Source organism: Triticum urartu, chromosome 7A (assembly GCF_056163025.1).
Source record: "Triticum urartu cultivar PI428250 chromosome 7A, HENAU_Tu73, whole genome shotgun sequence".
Lineage (NCBI taxonomy): Eukaryota > Viridiplantae > Streptophyta > Magnoliopsida > Poales > Poaceae > Triticum > Triticum urartu.
The window spans coordinates 10,385,546-10,402,146 of NC_141879.1; the positions used below are offsets into that span (position 1 = coordinate 10,385,546).

At 44.7% G+C, this 16,601-nt stretch overlaps 2 protein-coding genes across 2 annotated transcripts; one reads left to right on the forward strand and one right to left on the reverse strand.

Moving 5' to 3' along the window:
- Positions 1-514: 514 nt before the first annotated feature.
- On the reverse strand, positions 515-1,744 carry LOC147956872 (uncharacterized). Its single transcript, XM_087531501.1, has one exon. It carries the CDS (start codon positions 1,742-1,744, stop codon positions 515-517), a length of 1,230 nt encoding a protein of 409 aa, XP_087387627.1.
- Positions 1,745-2,401: 657 nt separating this feature from the next.
- Positions 2,402-2,770, forward strand: LOC147956873 (ethylene-responsive transcription factor ERF109-like). Its single transcript, XM_087531502.1, has one exon. It carries the CDS (start codon positions 2,402-2,404, stop codon positions 2,768-2,770), a length of 369 nt encoding a protein of 122 aa, XP_087387628.1.
- Positions 2,771-16,601: the final 13,831 nt, after the last annotated feature.

Consider the following 16,601-nt stretch of genomic DNA (forward strand, 5'->3'; position numbering starts at 1 on the left):
ACCCCTATTTCACATTCATACAAAGGGAAAACAAAGAAATAACCATCATCTGCTACCTAGGACTAACAGTCATGATAAATTGGGTGTCACGATAACAGGGCTCATTCATAATAAATGTGATAAATAAACAGAGCAGGGAATCCTCATTTTTACATATCGCCCAAACGGCAAACAGATCGCTTTCACCATAACATCCACAAATTAAGGGCATAAAAATAATTAAGCAACTAGACAGACCAGCACAGACCAAAGCACATCATCGTCTTTCTCAACTGACACTGTCATGTGAAGTATAAGACAGGGTTGAACTGTAGTCTGTTGGATGAGCCAGTCTCTGGCACGGCACCTCCCAACAGCTTGCAGGAAACTTTGACACAAATTGAGTATCTGAAATGAAAGATGAAACAAAATTATTATATATCACGAAAGACTACATATATTGAGAGTGCAAAGGTAGCCGACCAGAGCTAACGTACCTTTCGGACTATTTGCAGGTGAGAATCCAAATATCACTTCAACTAATGTCCTTCCAGCGGATATGCGCGATCTTGGGCCAACTTTCTCCATTAGGTGCTTGACAGCTATCCTTCAAGAGGCGACAATCGCTTACACGTATGTACTGGAGGGAGGATGGCAGATCTGGTAAAGATGACATGTTGGGGCAGCCACAGATGTTGAGCCCGTCCAGATTGGAGAAGCACTTCAAATTTGTTGGCAGGGAAACCATTTGACAATCACGGAATTTCAAGTCCTTAACATATGTGAAATTTGCGGTTTCTTCCAATGAAACGAGTGGTTCCTTGCATCCACGAAGAGATAGCGCTGCTGGAACTGTGAAACCTTCAGCCGAGAGCATGTTGTTGAGTATTACAGGACTACTAACTTCGAGTGAGTCCTGGACTCGAAACTGTGAGATACACTCAAGGGTGAGTTGAGGAACATCAATCAATTCTCCACGGTGAAGTTGCAAAGAAGACAATCCTTCGAGCGTACATAAATCTGGCAAGCTATGCAGTGAGAATGATTTAACTGAGGTGAGACTACCAACAGACAAGCATGTGGCGCTTCTGCAATTCGAAATGATAATCCAATCCATGTGTGGCCAGTAAGCACAGAGGAAGTCATATGCAAGCACACACTTCTGTATACTGAGGCTCTCAAGGGATAATGGCAAACATTCTGCTCCACATGCCAACTCTAAAGAAGGGCAGCCAATAAATGCAACACTTCTAAGAGAGGTAGCAGCTCGTAAGCCCCCTAATGACCTGAGACACCAGCAACTTTCGATGTACAAGTTGACAAGTTCTGTCAAATGCTGGAGGACCTCTTCCGAAGGAAGTGTAGTTAGAGTCATAATATCTACTAAGGACAAACTTTTCAGTGAAGCCAGACAATCAAGGCAAACAGCTAAAGCTCCATCTGTAATACAGCATGAAGAAAGAGAAAGTCGACGAAGTCCTGATGGTGGAACAAGCGGCAGCCCAATGCTACTCCCATACGTGAGTCTCATCCTCTGCTTGTGACAGCATATCCATGCCTTGATGACATCCTCTTTCACCAATACCTCATCCTTCTCTCTTTCTAGAGCACTCTCAAGGTCTTGAACATGCGACACATCATCATGCATCAACGTCATCAGCTGCTTCAGAAATGAATGTTCCTTTGAGAGTACAAACCTAATATGTGATCCTGAATCCACTTCCCAAATCAAACCAAGCTGTGATGCCAAGTGGTCCGTCCCCATGATTTTCTCTCTCTGATCATGATGCTGCAGCTCATCGTTGGAAATAAATATAAGCAGTCTTGAGGCGGGCAAGAAGAGGAGCGGGCAGTGGCACTGTACTCCTGGACAAGTGGGCTTGGACACGGCAACATGCTCACGACTGATTGAGCTGAAGCAAATGATAGTTCCGGCGACCAAAAAGGACCTAGCAATAGCATTGCTGTAGCAAGACTGCAGACCACACTCACTTTTGCTGTTTTCCAATCAAATCCAACAAGCCAAATGTGAATGCACGCGCCATGTTTCCGCGTGGGTGAATGATTCGATGGCTCCAGCGGCAGTATATGGTCCTGCTAATCTTGATTGAATAGTTGGAGGTTAGAGCAACTCCAACGGGCCGGCCCAAACGGAGTTTTTGTCCGTTTGGAATGGCCGCCCGCTCGGCGTCCGTTCTTTTTTAGATTTTGGTCGACAGTGTGTCCAACGCGCCGACCCATTTCATGACCGCGCGTGCATAGATTATGCCAGCGGCCATGTCGTCGCCTTGATTTTGGCGCTCCAGCGCGCGGGAAAGGTTCGCGTGCCGGCGCTCGTTATTAAGAAGGCGCTCCCTCCACATTTTGTCCGTCGCCCACTCGTCTCGCCCCCTCTCACTAGCCTTGTTGCCTCTGCGCCACCATGTCGATGCGTCGCCTGGGCGCTTCGGATTTTCGCGGAGTTCGCGAGCGCCGCTCCGGCGTCTTCTCCTCCGAGATCTGGTTTGGCGAGAAACGCCTCATTCTCGGTACCTTCGACACCGCAGAGGAGCCAGCTCGCGCGCATGACGCGGCGGCGTGGCGCCTCCTGAGGCCTCGTCGGGAGATGAATTTTCTCGACGTGTCGAGCCAGCTGGCGCAGGATCTCGCGCCTCTCCTGCGACTTTTCACCGACAAGGATTGTCGTGACCACCGGAGGCGGCAGCGTCGCCTCGCCATCGCCGAGATGGACGTGGAAGCCATGGTGGTGTGGTGCGAACGCTTCCCGCAGGACATCGTCGACGAGCGCTAGTTCTACAAGCAAAAGAGGACGGAGAGGGAGGCGAGGAGGACGGAGCGAGCCGCCCATCGGGAGGACAAGCGTGCGCGGAAGCAGGCCGCTCAATTGAACCTGAAGCTAGGAGAAGCGTCGTCCTAGGACTCAGAGGACGAGCGGTATGCTGACGCCTACATTCAGACGTCTGAGGAGGACATTACCGAGTCAGAGTCGGAAAACGACGAATAGTTGATCTTTTCTTTTATCTGTCTATACTAGAACTATCTATGAATCCTTTTTCGATCGAAGAAAATGGCCGGCAGCATTGGCGACGAAGCAGGTGGGCGAAGGTGTGCTGTTGGATGGGGAAAGGCCAATGTGCCACCGACCAGCGGGCCCGGGGAGGAGAGAGGGCGAGCACGCGCGCATCCGCTTTGTATTCGTGCCGACGCAAATCTGGCTCAAAAATGAGCCAGGAATGAGTCGGCAGGCGGACGTGCGTTTGTTTAGGTCAGCGCGTTGGGCCGACTTTTTTATCTACGCCGACCCAAACAGATAGTGGCAGATGAAATGAGTCGCTCCATTGAAGTTAAGTTGCTCTTAAAGACATTAAGGAGGAGGAGTGAGGTCCACTGATTCTGAGCTCACGCACCAGGTCCAATCCAATCCAAATTCCAATGTAGAGTGAAAGGGAAGGGAGGAGACTAGAGGTGCACCTTTCTCGCTGCTATACATGCTCATGCTGGGGAACAGCAACAGCTCGGCCCACCCTTGTGCAGTGCAGCTTCACGGGTGCTTCACCAGGCGGTCACGCCACCCGGAGATTCAGCCGGCCGGGGGCACCCGCCATCAGCGCCCGGCGAAGCCACGGCCGTCTCGGCTCGGCGGGCATCCTGCTCGACATCCTTCCTCCTCGGCATCTCCCACATCGTCGAAAGGACTTGGCCGCCGGTGCCGATTTGCGGCGGAGACAACCAAGAACAAGAACAGGAGGTGCGTGCGTGTGACCTGGACCTGGAGAGACTAGGCACGGGTGTGGGCTGGGCTGTGGTACATCCGTGGAGTACTGGGCTAAGCCCAAGTGGGCCCACCATGTTGTGTTCTTTGTTCTGTCTCTGCCCATGCCACCGGGAATTCCCTATTTGTCACTCGTTGCGTCGAATTGTCGACCTAACCCACAGAGCTGGCGATCAAGTGACGACCTGGACCGGCCCATTAATGTGTTAGAACGTTTTCCGGCTTCAGGAAACTTCTAGAGTTTTCCAGTCAGGTTTTCTGGTTTGGGGAACCTTCTAGAAGTTTCCTTGAACCGTTTATTTCTTTTACCAATTTTCCTGCTTTTTTCTGGTACTTGGTTTTTTCCTTTTCTTTTCCTGTTAATTTTTTCTTCTTTCTTTCCTTTTCCCTTTATGTTTCTTTTTTTCCTTTATTTTTTCTTTTCAAGTATATTTTTTATAGATCATATTTCTAAAAATGTTTGGTCAATTTAAAAAATGTTCATCCTTTTAAAAGATAATCAATTCTTAAAAAAATGGTCGTGCTTTCAGAATTTTTTCATAAATTCAAATAATGTTCGCATTTTCAAAAACCGTTCGGGCATTCCAAACAATGTTCTCATTTTTAATAAATTGTTTGGAATTTTTATTTGAAAATTTTCAGAACTTTTCAAATAATGACCGGGATTTAAAAAAATGTTCCTGTTTGAAAAAATTGTTCACAAATTTCAAAAAATGTTTTTGCTTCACTTATTTCGAAAGTTATTTCTGTTTTTAAATTTTGTTCACCAATCCAAAAAATGTTAGCATTTTCAAAAAATATTCGAAGGTTTAGAAAAAAGTCTCCGTTTCAATTTTTTGTTCACCTATATAAAAAATATTCGTATTTTCCACAATCTTTCAGGATTTTCCAATTGTTCTTAGTTTAAAAAATTTGTTCTGAATCAAAAACGTTGTTCCTGTTTTCAAAATTTGTTCACCAATTCAAAATTGTTCATGTTTGCAAAGCATATTCAGGAATTTCGGAAATGTTCATGTTTTCAAAAATGTTCTGAAAATTTATAAAATGTTCGTGTTTTAAATAAATTGTCTATAATTTCAGAAGATAATCCATTATTCAAGTTTTGTTTACAAATTCGATTTTTTCACATTTTCGAAAAAAAATTTGAAGTTCAAATTTCTTCAGAGTTTTAAAAGATGATGAGAAATTTTATATTCATTCGCGTTTGTTAAAAAATATTCATAACTTGATATTTTTCCAATTTTTTAAGTAATGGTTATTTTACACCGGTAAATGTAATAATTTATATTTCAATCTGCTTGTTATGTCAACAAGGTTTAGTAGGGGGACTGGTTAGCATGATTCATTCACAAGCAGTAGGTTTGAAGTTTGAATCCTGGCTTGTGCGAAGCAATAGTTTTGCACTTTTTTTTTTGCCCGACAGCTCGGTTTGTTAAACTCGAAATGGGCCGGCCCAGTCGGGCGCGCCTTATGCAAATGAATGTCTGCTTGCCGCAGAATGCGGCGAATAGGATCTCCCATGCCACCAATCTTTTTCTTTCGACTAAACAATACTCGTGGATTGCAACATGATATAAATATTCTTTTTTAGGGTATGTGATATAAATATTCTAGTACGTCGGCTGGGTAAATAAATGATCATCAAATTCTATCCATGAACTAGATTATATTTTGATCCGAAGTTTGTTAAGTAAATTAAAATGGAACCGGTTCAGAAGGTAAGTAAATTAAGTTGATTTATTATCATATAAAAAAGGTTGAACGAAGGGTGATGAGAAGAAAGATGAAATGGGAATCTTACGTTCTTTCTAAGTAGTAGAGATAAAGATTATCTGTCTATAATAATGCAATTATGTAAATAAATGATTATCAAATTCTGTCAATGAACTAGCTTATATTTTGATCCGAAGTTTGGTAAGTAAGTTAAAGTGGAAATGGTTCAGAAGGTAAGTAAATTAAGTTGATTTATTATCATATAAGGAAGGTTGGACGAAGAGATGGTGGGAAGAAAGGTGAAATGGAAACCTTACGTTCTTTTTTTTTGAGCATCAGTACAGACACAAGCGCTCATATACACGCGCATACACTCACCCCTATGAACGCACACACGCATACCCTACCCCTATGAGCACCTCCGAGAGACTGAGCCGGCATGTCATCTTGAGATTTACGAAGTCACCGTAGGCGCCTCGTCGTCGACGGGAACGTCTCCTCCCACTGAAAGCGCATCGCCGGAAATCCTGAAATAAATCTAGGAATAATGCGAGCACCAGGATTTGAACCCTGGTGGGTTGGGGATACCCTTATGTTCTTTTAAAATAGTAGAGATAGAGATAAAAATAAATATCATTCTTTTTTTCATCTTCTTTTTCAGCTGGTCATCTTTTTTTTGCGGATATTTCAGTTGGCCATGTCACCCACGGAGGCAACTTACTACTAGGAAAATGCTTATAGGTAGACATTTAGCAGTAGCGTTGGTTAGAGACCCCACACTACTGCTATTTAGCAATAGCGCCGGCCAGAACCAACGCTACAAGCGTACGTTAGCAGTAGCGCTGTATTTCACGGCCAGCGCTACTGCTAATGGGCCACGCTCTCGGCCCCCTGTTGCAGCTTTAGCTATAGCGCTGGGCCTCCTCCCCCACGCTGCCGCTAGGCCCACCTCTGCTTCCTCTCCCTTGCCGGCCCGCGCGCGCACCCCTCTCCCCTCACTCACACTCACACGCTCACACCAGATCGAATCCCTCCCCCGATTCGGCCGCCGCCCTCGCGTCCTACTCCGGCCGCCCTCCCCGCGCGGGCCCCTCTTCCTCCGTTGGCCACCGTTCCCCGCGTCGGCCCTCCTCCCATGCCGGCCCCCCTGCGCGCACCGGCCATCCTCCCCCGCCGGTCGCCCTCCCCCCCCCCCCCCCCCCCCCCCCGCGTGCGCCGGCCCTCCTCCACCGAGAGGTACTCCTCCCTCCTTCCTCCTCCTCCCTCCCTCCCTAGTTATAGTTATTAGAGAGTAGTTAATTATTTTGAATCCTAGTTAAAAAATGTAGGTTCTTAGAATAATGTAGGTGTTTTAGATGAATTTGTAGGTGTTTTAGTTAAATTTGTAGGTGTTTTAGTTAAAAATGTAGGTTTTTAGAATAATTTAGGTTATGCATGATCGAACCCTTGCTTGGACAGATTAGGTATGAACCCTAGGTTTTAAAGTTAGGATAGAAATTTAGCTAGGTTTTTAATTACGTGTAGTTAATAGAATTTAGGTGTTTTAAGTGTATTTAAAAGAGTTTTAGGTGTTTTAGGTGTAGTTAACAGAATTTTAGGTGTTTTAGTTGTTTTAGGTGTAGTTAACAGAATGTATTTTTTTAGTTAAAGCAATTGTTGTTATTTTTTTAGTTAAAGCAATTTTTCCTGTTAATATGCAAATTTGCAGTGGACATGTCATGCATATTTTGAACATGTCACATTTTGGACATGTCATATTTTTCCGAGTGGCCTATGTTTTGCCAGAAATGTCAATTCGTTTACGTTCTGGCAAATTTCAGGCGCTTGATATGTCCTGTTTTTAGCAAAGGTCATGCCAAATTTTGCTAAGTGTTTATTAATTTTGTTTTCATAATTAAACATTTTGTTCTCGACGTCGACGATGCCTATCCCGCATCCTCGTCGTCGACTCGGCGGAGGACTCCTGGTTGAGCCGAGGGGCCATGTCTGGGACTGGGCTCCGCCGGGCTAGTACTGGGTTGTGCTACCTTCTGGTGAGCGCAGCTTAGTGAGGAGCCAGCCCGTCATCGACCCGGAGCTTCTTTGGTGGCGGTCACGTGGGCCTGCATCGGTGGAGAGGCTTGAGTCCCCCGCGCAGGTGGTACAGCACCGTGTCATGGAGGAGAACGCGCACGTCCAGCGCTACTTGGTTGGGTTGGCGAACAGCCGGTTCTCCAATACCTGGCAGATTCTTTGGGGATCTCACCGGAGCTATGATCCGGTGATGGTTCATTCTCTTTGGGTGTCCACCGCGGCCCACTGAACCTAGAGGAGCTATTATTCGAGATGTATTAGTGATATTATATGATGATCTTTGCTACAAACTACTATATATGTATTCGATGATGGATTATTAATTACCTATTAGTTATTTGCTTATTGAATGCAAAAGATGAGCGCGGTTTGTGCTACAAATTACTATATATGTATTCATGATGGATTATAAGATGATCTTTGCTACACACTACAAATTTTAGGTGTTTTATTTGTTATATGATGATCTTTGCTACAAACTACTATATATGTATTCGATGATGGATTATTAATTACCTATTAGGAAATGTCTGACGACGAAAGGGAATTCGCTATGTGCAACTACTGCGAAGATGAGCGTGGTCTGTGCGACATGCCTCACTTGGTAGAAAGTCGGCGCTTCAGCATCAAGCTCCAAGAGACCTTCGTGTTGGAAATATGCCCTAAAGGCAATAATAAATTGGTTATTATTATATTTCCTTGTTCATGATAATCGTTTATTATCCATGCTAGAATTGTATTGATAGGAAACTCAGATACATGTGGGGATACATAGACAACACCATGTCCCTAGTAAGCCTCTAGTTGACTAGCTCGTTGATCAATAGATGGTTACGGTTTCCTGACCATGGACATTGGATGTCGTTGATAACGGGTTCACGTCATTAGGAGAATGATGTGATGGACAAGACCCAATCCTAAGCCTAGCACAAGATCGTGTAGTTCGTTTGCTAAAGCTTTTCTAATGTCAAGTATCATTTCCTTAGACCATGAGATTGTGCAACTCCCGGATACCATAGGAGTGCTTTGGGTGTGCCAAACGTCACAACGTAACTGGGTGCACTAGTAGAAAAGGGGGCTTTGGTCCAGGCCGGGTAAGCCCATTAGTCCCGGTTCAGTCCAGAACCGGGACCAATGGGTGCATTTATCCCGGTTCGTGCGGCTAAGGCATTAGTCCCGGTTCACCTGGGCCCTTTAGTCCCGGTTCGTGCCATGAACCGGGACTAAAGGGTGCGATGCCCATTGGTCCCGGTTGGTGGCACCAACTGGTACTAAAGGTTAGATCTTTAGTCCCGGTTGGTGCCACCAACCGGGACTAATGGGCTTTGAGGCATTAGTACCGGTTCATGGCACGAACCGGTACTAAAGGTCCCATTTTCAAACTCCCCCCCCCCCCCCCCCCCGTGGACCGCCTAGAAAATGATGGAAATGTCAATAAAAATAAAATAAAATAAGTTTCCCATGTGATATGTGGTCTAGTTGTTGGGAAAATTTACAAATATGAATTTCGACTTTATTTACAAAATCTCTCTGGAATTTGTAAAATGGGCATAACTTTTGCATACGAACTCGGATTAAAAAGTTTTTTATATGAAAAATCATCTACTAGAAAAGTTGCATCAATTGATTCATAATCAAGTGATTCCAAAAGCCCATCAGCATGGAGTTTCTTCATGCGCTTTACACCAATATGACCTAAACGGCAGTGCCACAAATAAGTTGCACTATCATTATTAATTTTGCATCTTTTGGTTTCAATATTATGATTATGTGTATCACTATGATCGAGATCCAATGAACTATTTTCATTGGGTGTGTAACCATATAAGGTTTTATTCCTGTAAACAGAACAACAATTTATTCTCTTACTTAAATGAATAACTGTATTACAATAAACATGGTCAAATCATATTCATGCTCAACGCAAACACCAAATAACACTTATTTAGGTTCAACACTAATCCCGAAATTATAGGGAGTGTGCGATGATGATCATATCAATCTTGGAACCACTTCCAACACACATCGTCACTTCACCCTTAACTAGTCTCTGTTTATTCTGCAACTCCCGTTTCGAGTTACTAATCTTAGCAACTGAACTAGTATCAAATACTGAGGGGTTGCTATAAACACTAGTAAAGTACACATCAATAACATGTATATCAAATATACTTATGTTCACTTTGCCATCCTTCTTATCCGCCAATCACTTGGGGTAGTTCCGCTTCCAGTGACCAGTCCCTTTGCAGTAGAAGCACTTAGTCTCAGGCTTAGGACCAGACTTGGGCTTCTTCACTTGAGCAACAACTTGCTTGCTGTTCTTCTTGAAGTTCCCCTTCTTCCCTCTGCCCTTTTCTTGAAACTAGTGGTCTTATCTACCATGAACACTTGATGTTTTTCTCGATTTCTACCTTCGTCAATTTCCGCATTACGAAGAGCTTGGGAATCGTTTCCGTTATCCCTTGCATATCATAGTTCATCACGAAGTTCTACTAACTTGGTGATGGTGACTAGAGAATTCTGTCAATCACTATCTTATCTGGAAGATTAACTCCCACTTGATTCAAGCGATTGTAGTACTCAGACAATCTGAGCACATGCTCACTAGTTGAGCGATTCTCCTCCATCTTTTAGCTATAGAACTTGTTGGAGACTCCATATCTCTCAACTCGGGTATTTGCTTGAAATATTAACTTCAACTCCTGGAACATCTCATATGCTCCATGACGTTCAAAACGTCTTTGAAGTCCCGATTCTAAGCCATTAAGCATGGTGCACTAAACTATCAAGTAGTCATCATATTGAGCTAGCCAAACGTTCATAACGTCTGCATCTGCTCCTGCAATAGGTCCGTCACCTAGCGGTGCATCAAGGACATAATTCTTCTGTGCAGCAATGAGGATAAACCTCAGATCATGGATCCAATCTGCATCATTGCTACTAACATCTTTCAACACAATTTTCTCTAGGAACATATCAAAATAAACACAGGGAAGCAACAACGCGAGCTATTGATCTACAACATAATTTGCAAAATACTACCAGGACTAAGTTCATGATAAATTTAAGTTCAATTTAATCATATTACTTAAGAACTCCCACTTAGATAGACATCCCTCTAATCCTCTAAGTGATCACGTGATCCAAATCAACTAAACCATGTCCGATCATCACGTGAGATGGAGTAGTTTCATTGGTGAACATCACTATGTTGATCATATCTACTATATGATTCACGCTCGACCTTTCGGTCTCCGTGTTCCGAGGCCATATCTGTATATGCTTGGCTCGTCAAGTATAACCTAAGTATTCTGCGTGTGCAACTGTTTTGCACCCGTTGTATTTGAACGTAGAGCCTATCACACCCGATCATCACGTGGTGTCTCAGCACGAAGAACTTTCACAACGGTGCATACTCAGGGAGAACACTTCTTGATAATTAGTGAGAGATCATCTTAAAATGCTACCGTCAATCAAAGCAAGATAAGATGCATAAAAGATAAACATCATATGCAATCAATATAAGTGATATGATATGGCCATCATCATCTTGTGCTTGTGATCTCCATCTTCGAAGCACCATCGTGATCACCATCGTCACCGGCGCGACACCTTGGTCACCATCGTAGCATCATTGTCGTCTCGCCAATCTTATGCTTCCACGACTATCGCTGCCGCTTAGTGATAAAGTAAAGCATTACAGCGCAATTGCATTGCATACAATAAAGCGACAACCATATGGCTCCTGCCAGTTGCCAATAACTTGGTTACAAAACATGCTCATCTCATACAATAAAATTTAGCATCATGTCTTGACCATATCACATCACAACATGCCCTGCAAAAACAAGTTAGACGTCCTCTACTTTGTTGTTGCAAGTTTTACGTGGCTGCTACGGGCTTAAGCAAGAACCAATCTTACCTACGCATCAAAACCACAACGATAGTTTGTCAAGTTGGTGCTGTTTTAATCTTCGCAAGGACCGGGCGTAGCCACACTCGGTTCAACTAAATTTGGAGAAACTGTCACCCGCTAGCCACCTTTGTGCAAAGCACGTCGGGAGAACCGGTCTCGCGTAAGCGTACGCGTAATGTCGGTCCGGGCCGCATCGTCCAACAATACCGCCGAACCAAAGTATGACATGCTGGTAAGCAGTATGACTTATATCGCCCACAACTCACTTGTGTTCTACTCATGCAAATAACATCAACACATAAAACCTAGGCTCGGATGCCACTGTTGGGGAACATAGTAATTTCAAAATTTCCTACGCACACGCAAGATCATGGTGATGCATAGCAACGAGAGGGGAGAGTGTTGTCTATGTACCCTCATAGACCGACAGCGGAAGCGTTAGCACAACACGGTTGATGTAGTCGTACGTCTTCACGGCCCGACCGATCAAGCACCGAAACTATGGCACCTCTGAGTTTTAGCACACGTTCAGCTCGATGACGATCCCCGGACTCTGATCCAGCAAAGTGTCGGGGAAGAGTTCCGTCAGCACGACGGCGTGGTGACGATCTTGATGTACTACCGTCGCAGGGCTTCGCCTAAGCACCGCTACAATATTATCGAGGATTATGGTGGAAGGGGGCACCGCACACGGCTAAGAATATGATCACGTGGATCAACTTGTGTCTAGAGGTGCCCCCCTGCCCCCGTATATAAAGGAGCAAGGGAGGAGGAGGCCGGCCCTAGGAGGGGGCGCGCCAAGTGTGGAGTCCTAGTAGGATTCCACCTCCCATATGGAATAGGAAAAGAGGAAGGGAAAAGGAGAAGGAAGGAAGGGGGCGCCCCCCTTCCCTAGTCCAATTCGGACCAGACCAAGGGGAGGGGTGCGGCCACCCTTGAGGCCCTTTTTCTTCTTTCCCGTATGGCCCAATAAGGCCCAATACGTATTCCCGTAACTCTCCGGTACTCCGAAAAATAACCGAATCATTCGGAACCTTTCCGATGTCCGAATATAGTCGTCCAATATATCGATCTTTACGTCTCAACCATTTCGAGACTCCTCGTCATGTCCCCGATCTCATCCAGGACTCCGAACTCCTTTGGTACATCAAAACTCATAAACTCATAATATAACTGTCATCGAAACCTTAAGCGTGCGGACCCTACGGGTTCGAGAACAATGTAGACATGACCGAGACACATCTCCAGTCAATAACCAATAGCGGAACCTGGATGCTCATATTGGCTCCCACATATTCTACGAAGATCTTTATCGGTCAGACCGCATAACAACATACGTTGTTCCCTTTGTCATCGGTATGTTACTTGTCCGAGATTCGATCGTCGGTATCTTAATACCTAGTTCAATCTCGTTACCGGCAAGTCTCTTTACTCGTTCCGTAATACATCATCTCACAACTAACTCATTAGTTGCAATGCTTGCAAGGCTTATGTGATGTGCATTACCGAGAGGGCCCAAAGATACCTCTCCGATAATCGGAGTGACAAATCCTAATCTCGAAATACGCCAACCCAACATGTACCTTTGGAGACACCTGTAGAGTTCCTTTATAATCACCCAGTTACGTTGTGACGTTTGGTAGCACACAAAGTGTTCCTCCGGCAAACGGGAGTTGCATAATCTCATAGTCATAGGAACATGTATAAGTCATGAAGAGAGCAATAGCAACATACAAAACGATCGGGTGCTAAGCTAATGGAATGGGTCATGTCAATCACATCATTCTTCTAATGATGTGATCCCGTTAATCAAATAACATCTCTTTTGTTCATGGTTAGGAAACATAACCATCTTCGATTAACGAGCTAGTCAAGTAGAGGCATACTAGTGACACTGTGTTTGTCTATGTATTCACACATGTATTATGTTTCCGGTTAATACAATTCTAGCATGAATAATAAACATTTATCATGATATAAGGAAATAAATAATAACTTTATTATTTCCTCTAGGGAATATTTCCTTCAAGAGTTGTCTCGGTCATGTCTGCATGGTTCCCGAACCCGTAGGGTCTACACACTTAAGGTTCGATGACGCTAGGGTTATAGGGAATAGATATATGTGGTTACCGAATGTTGTTCGGTGTCCCGGATGAGATCCCGGACGTCACGAGGAGTTCCGGAATGGTCCGGAGGTAAAGATTGATATATAGGAAGTATGGTTTTGGCCACCGGAAGTGTTCCGGGCATCACCGGTAGTGTACCAGGACCACCGGAGGGGTCCGGGGTCCACCAGGTGGGGCCACCAGCCCCGGAGGCCTACATGGGCCAATAGTGGGAAGGGACCAGCGCCTAGGTGGGCTGGGGCGCCTCCCACCAAGGCCCAAGGCGCCTCCAAGAGGGGAAGGGGGCAAACCCTAGGGCAGATGGGCCCTAAGGCCCACCCCAGGTGCGCCTCCCCCTCTCCCCCTTGTGGCCGCCACCCAGATGGGATCTGGGGGCTGCCGCCACCCCTAGGGAGGGAACCCTAGGTGGGGGCGCAGGCCCTCCCCTTCCCCCATATATACTTGAGGTTTGGGGCTGCCCAATACATGTGATTTGCTCTCCTTCTTGGCGCAGCCCTACCCCTCTCCCTCCTCGTCTCTTGCGGTGCTTGGCGAAGCCCTGCTGGAGTACCACGCTCCTCCACCACCACCACGCCGTCGTGCTGCTGCTGGATGGAGTCTTCCCCAACCTCTCCTTCTTCCCTTGCTGGATCAAGGCGTAGGAGATATCACCGGGCTGTACGTGTGTTGAACACGGAGGTGCCGTCCGTTTGGCACTAGGATCATCGTCGATTTGGATGACGACGAGTACGACTCCATCAACCCCGTTCACTTGAACGCTTCCGCTTAGCGATCTACAAGGGTATGTAGATGCACTCTCCTTCCCCTCGTTGCTAGATTACTCCATAGATTGATCTTGGTGATGCGTAGAATTTTTTTGAATTTCTTCTACATTGCCCAACACTTCGATGTTGAAACGGTACGCAACGATGACAAATGTTTTTTGTTATTTTTTGCACGACTTCTCTGCTTCTTCAACGTGTAATTTCCGTCTTTTACAATTCGACTAGCTTATCCCATGTCATGCAAGACGCTATGTCTTGGAGAAGATGGGTTTTGAAGATCATAAAAGAATGGAGACAAAGATAATTCAACTAAGGACCCATCATGGTTATGATTTCGCTATAAATCTATACAATTTTGTGAACTCATCCAATTTTGGTTGCCTGAATTGGGAAGCCCTTTGCAAGGCGTATGATTTTCATGAGGGTATGCTTCTCACCTTCGATCTTGGTGATCCTGACATCGACGAAAATGATATGACCATTTGGGCCCTTGTTGACACGCTTCCAGTTCTACCACGGTGTGAGTTTCTTAAACATATTTACTAAGTAATTTATATTGTTTATTTCAAAATATTTGACAGCTTATTTTCATTCTTCAAAAAATGTACGGAAAATGCTAGAGAGAACCTACTACTACAATGATGAAGCACAATTAACTTATAAGGAGCAAGATGGTCTTATCGCATTTTCTACTGATATTGAGAATTACAATAGCTATTATCAAACTCCTCCACATTATGGTCAATACGTGCCACTAGTGCACGTGTTGAACTATGGTAACATCAATAGAGATATCATGGTAAGATTTTCTACTATTACGACATCCGTGCATCTTTTGCATAAATTCTTCTAAAACTAAACTATATTGCTAACTACAAAGTTATTACTATGTGTTTGAACAGAAAATCCCGATGGATTGTGTGCCTCATCTGATGTTGACGAGAGGTCGCGTTAATGTTATGAGCTTACGACCACCATGGCCAGGTCAGCCGCAGTATCCACATCACTCCTGTCCATACCGGATTTCTAAAAGCGAGGAAGCCATGATAATAGATGATTTCAAAAAATGTTTGAACCATCGTAGAGAGCTACTTGGAAGCAACATTGTGCGTAGGCCAAGACTTGGAGACAAGATGATCTCCGTTCTTTATTATGGAGAGTCAATTTTCCTTAATGCAGCGTCAATGCCTATCTTGTTTTATGATATTTTACCTAAGAGAGGGTAGAGTAGGTCCTATGAGAGGAGTAGGTCGTAGATAGAATGTGTTATTATGTGCTACAATGTGTTAGAGTTGATGATGATGAGGAGGAGTTGTGATTATGACTAGTGACCAACCTGTTATATGATGTCTCATTGACGAACATTGTTTGATGGTGATGACAAGTGGTAATGAATATGCTATTTAAATAGACTAGTTCATGATGAGTTATTATTGTATAAAAGATATATCTGTTTAAACATGTACAACGCCAAAATGCTAAAAAAAAGCATAAATGTTAGCAGTAGCACGGGCCTGAAAACGCGCTACTAGTACTTGAACTTACCAGTAGCGCTGGCCTAAAAACGCGCTACTGCTACAAAATAGCTGTAGCGCCGTAGCAGTAGCGCTGGTGCCCGCGTTACTGGTAGCTCAAAAACCAGCACTACCGGTAAGCATTTTCCTAATAGTGACTTGCTGTTGGAGAACTTGCAAATCACGCCAACTAGTTTAGGAGCGGGGGCATTCAATCTCTGCTGTAGAAGAAGTCAAGACGATGCTGCGGACACGGCAGGAAGCAAAGGTAACCTGGGCACAAGGACTACTACGAATAAATGAACGTGGTGATCTAAAAAAAAGGGTTTAGGGGCGGGGTCGTTCAATCTATGCCCGGAGAATTACAAGAATTATTCCCTGAGGTTTTTCCCCATGTTCATGCTTCCTAGCTCAAAGTCGAAGTGCACTAATACAGAAGCGTGCACATCATGTCATCTACTGATGTAAAGAAGCGTGTAACGGCCTTCAGATCTGTTCTGCCGGCCAATCACTTCATCCAGGAGTAGCTACTTCTTCTCATATGTAACAAAAAAAAATTTGGCCAATAGGCAAAAGGCTTGCATATCATTGCATTGATAGGTAGAAGTAGTAGCAAGAGCAATTACAGGAACCTCTGACGAGCACGAACACGCGGCGCGGCGTGAGTCAGGAGGTTAGAGCGTACAACAGAAAGGGGTGTACGCGTCCTCAAACCAGAATAACTACTCCTCGAGCAAAATGTTG